A 1,220-nucleotide genomic window follows, 5' to 3' on the forward strand; every position below is an offset into this window, starting at 1 on the left:
CATACGGCAGCAAAACAGGCTCATAAGTCAGGTGACCATGTCCACGTCGCGACCCCTCATCCAGCAGCAAAACAGGCTCGTAAGTCAGGTGACCACGTCCACGTTGCGACCCCTCATCCAGCAGCAAAACAGGCTCGTAAGTCAGGTGACCACGTCCACGTCGCGACCCCTCATCCAGCAGCAAAACATGCAAGGAAGACGCCTGAAAACAACGACGACAAGTCTAAGCAATCCGCTGGCCACATTTGCAACTCATGCAACAGGCAAGATCTTGTTCCTTCTCTTTGAATCTGATCCCGTCTGGAGCAAATGCTGCTGTATCCTCGCTGACACACTTTCCTTCTTCAGGACTTTCAGCTCCTTGAAGGGTCTTGGAGATCATTCCAGGGCGAAGCATGGCGACGCCAAGTAAGGTGGCCTGAGATATACCGTGGACAGGCTCGAGTGAGGTGTTATCTTAGGGGGGATGCTGGTGAACTGAATTTGGGTATCCGAGGCAGAGATGATGTGTAAAGAGGTCGCTTCTTTGGGTATATCGCTCCCCACGCACGATCAGGATGTTCTCTCTCTTTGACACCGTTTTAGAGCGGTGTTGGTGTGCTGTGCTATGCTACGAAATGCTGTTGATTGTGCCGGGATCCTGGAATCATGTGGTTAATTATTATGGCTGGGTACTACTGTCTTGTTGATAAACGTTGTTTTGTGCCGTATGCGTTTTTTCATGATTCTTCATGCTTGTAAGTTGACCCACATTAGCAGGGTCTGCAAAAGAAACATTACAGAGTAAACACCCTCCGGTGCTGTCAAAGAACAGGGGGGCGACTAGGCGCCCATCTTCAGATAGGGGCCAAACGCTGCTGACAGAGGTGGCGGAGCTGATAAACCCGGTAACAGAGCAATGTAACGTTCGGCTCTGGGACTGAAGTCAACACAACACAGAGATGCAAGTAGTCAAGTACTTCAGCGAACACACAGGCGTCCTCCCAGAAAATGATCTCCGGAGGTTGCACGGCTGATCCTGCTGAACCAACCTTCCGCTGCTGCCGCCGTTGAGACAATCTTCACGCAAAACCCTGAAGCTCAGCGTCACGTAGGGGGTACTCTTGTGGGACCGCTGAACGCCGGGAAACAAGATCAAAGGCGGGAGAGAAGGTGCGACCGCTCAGGATGCTTGCTTCACTATCACCAAGCACCTGACAGAGTTTGGGGGAAGAAACGAA

The 1,220-nt window shown here is 51.7% G+C and overlaps 1 protein-coding gene across 1 annotated transcript in view; it reads left to right on the plus strand.

Moving 5' to 3' along the window:
- The window catches only part of LOC119270009 (histone deacetylase HDT1-like), a 4,160-nt gene extending 3,467 nt beyond the window's left edge, over positions 1 to 693 (plus strand). Inside the window, exons 10-11 of the mRNA XM_037551950.1 lie at positions 32 to 263; positions 349 to 693. Coding sequence (XP_037407847.1) covers positions 32 to 263; positions 349 to 412 — 296 coding nt within the window. The 3' untranslated portion in view covers positions 413 to 693. The remainder of the gene's footprint in view (positions 1 to 31; positions 264 to 348) is intronic.
- Positions 694 to 1,220: the final 527 nt, after the last annotated feature.

This window comes from Triticum dicoccoides, chromosome 3A (genome assembly GCF_002162155.2).
Source record: "Triticum dicoccoides isolate Atlit2015 ecotype Zavitan chromosome 3A, WEW_v2.0, whole genome shotgun sequence".
Classification (NCBI taxonomy): domain Eukaryota; kingdom Viridiplantae; phylum Streptophyta; class Magnoliopsida; order Poales; family Poaceae; genus Triticum; species Triticum dicoccoides.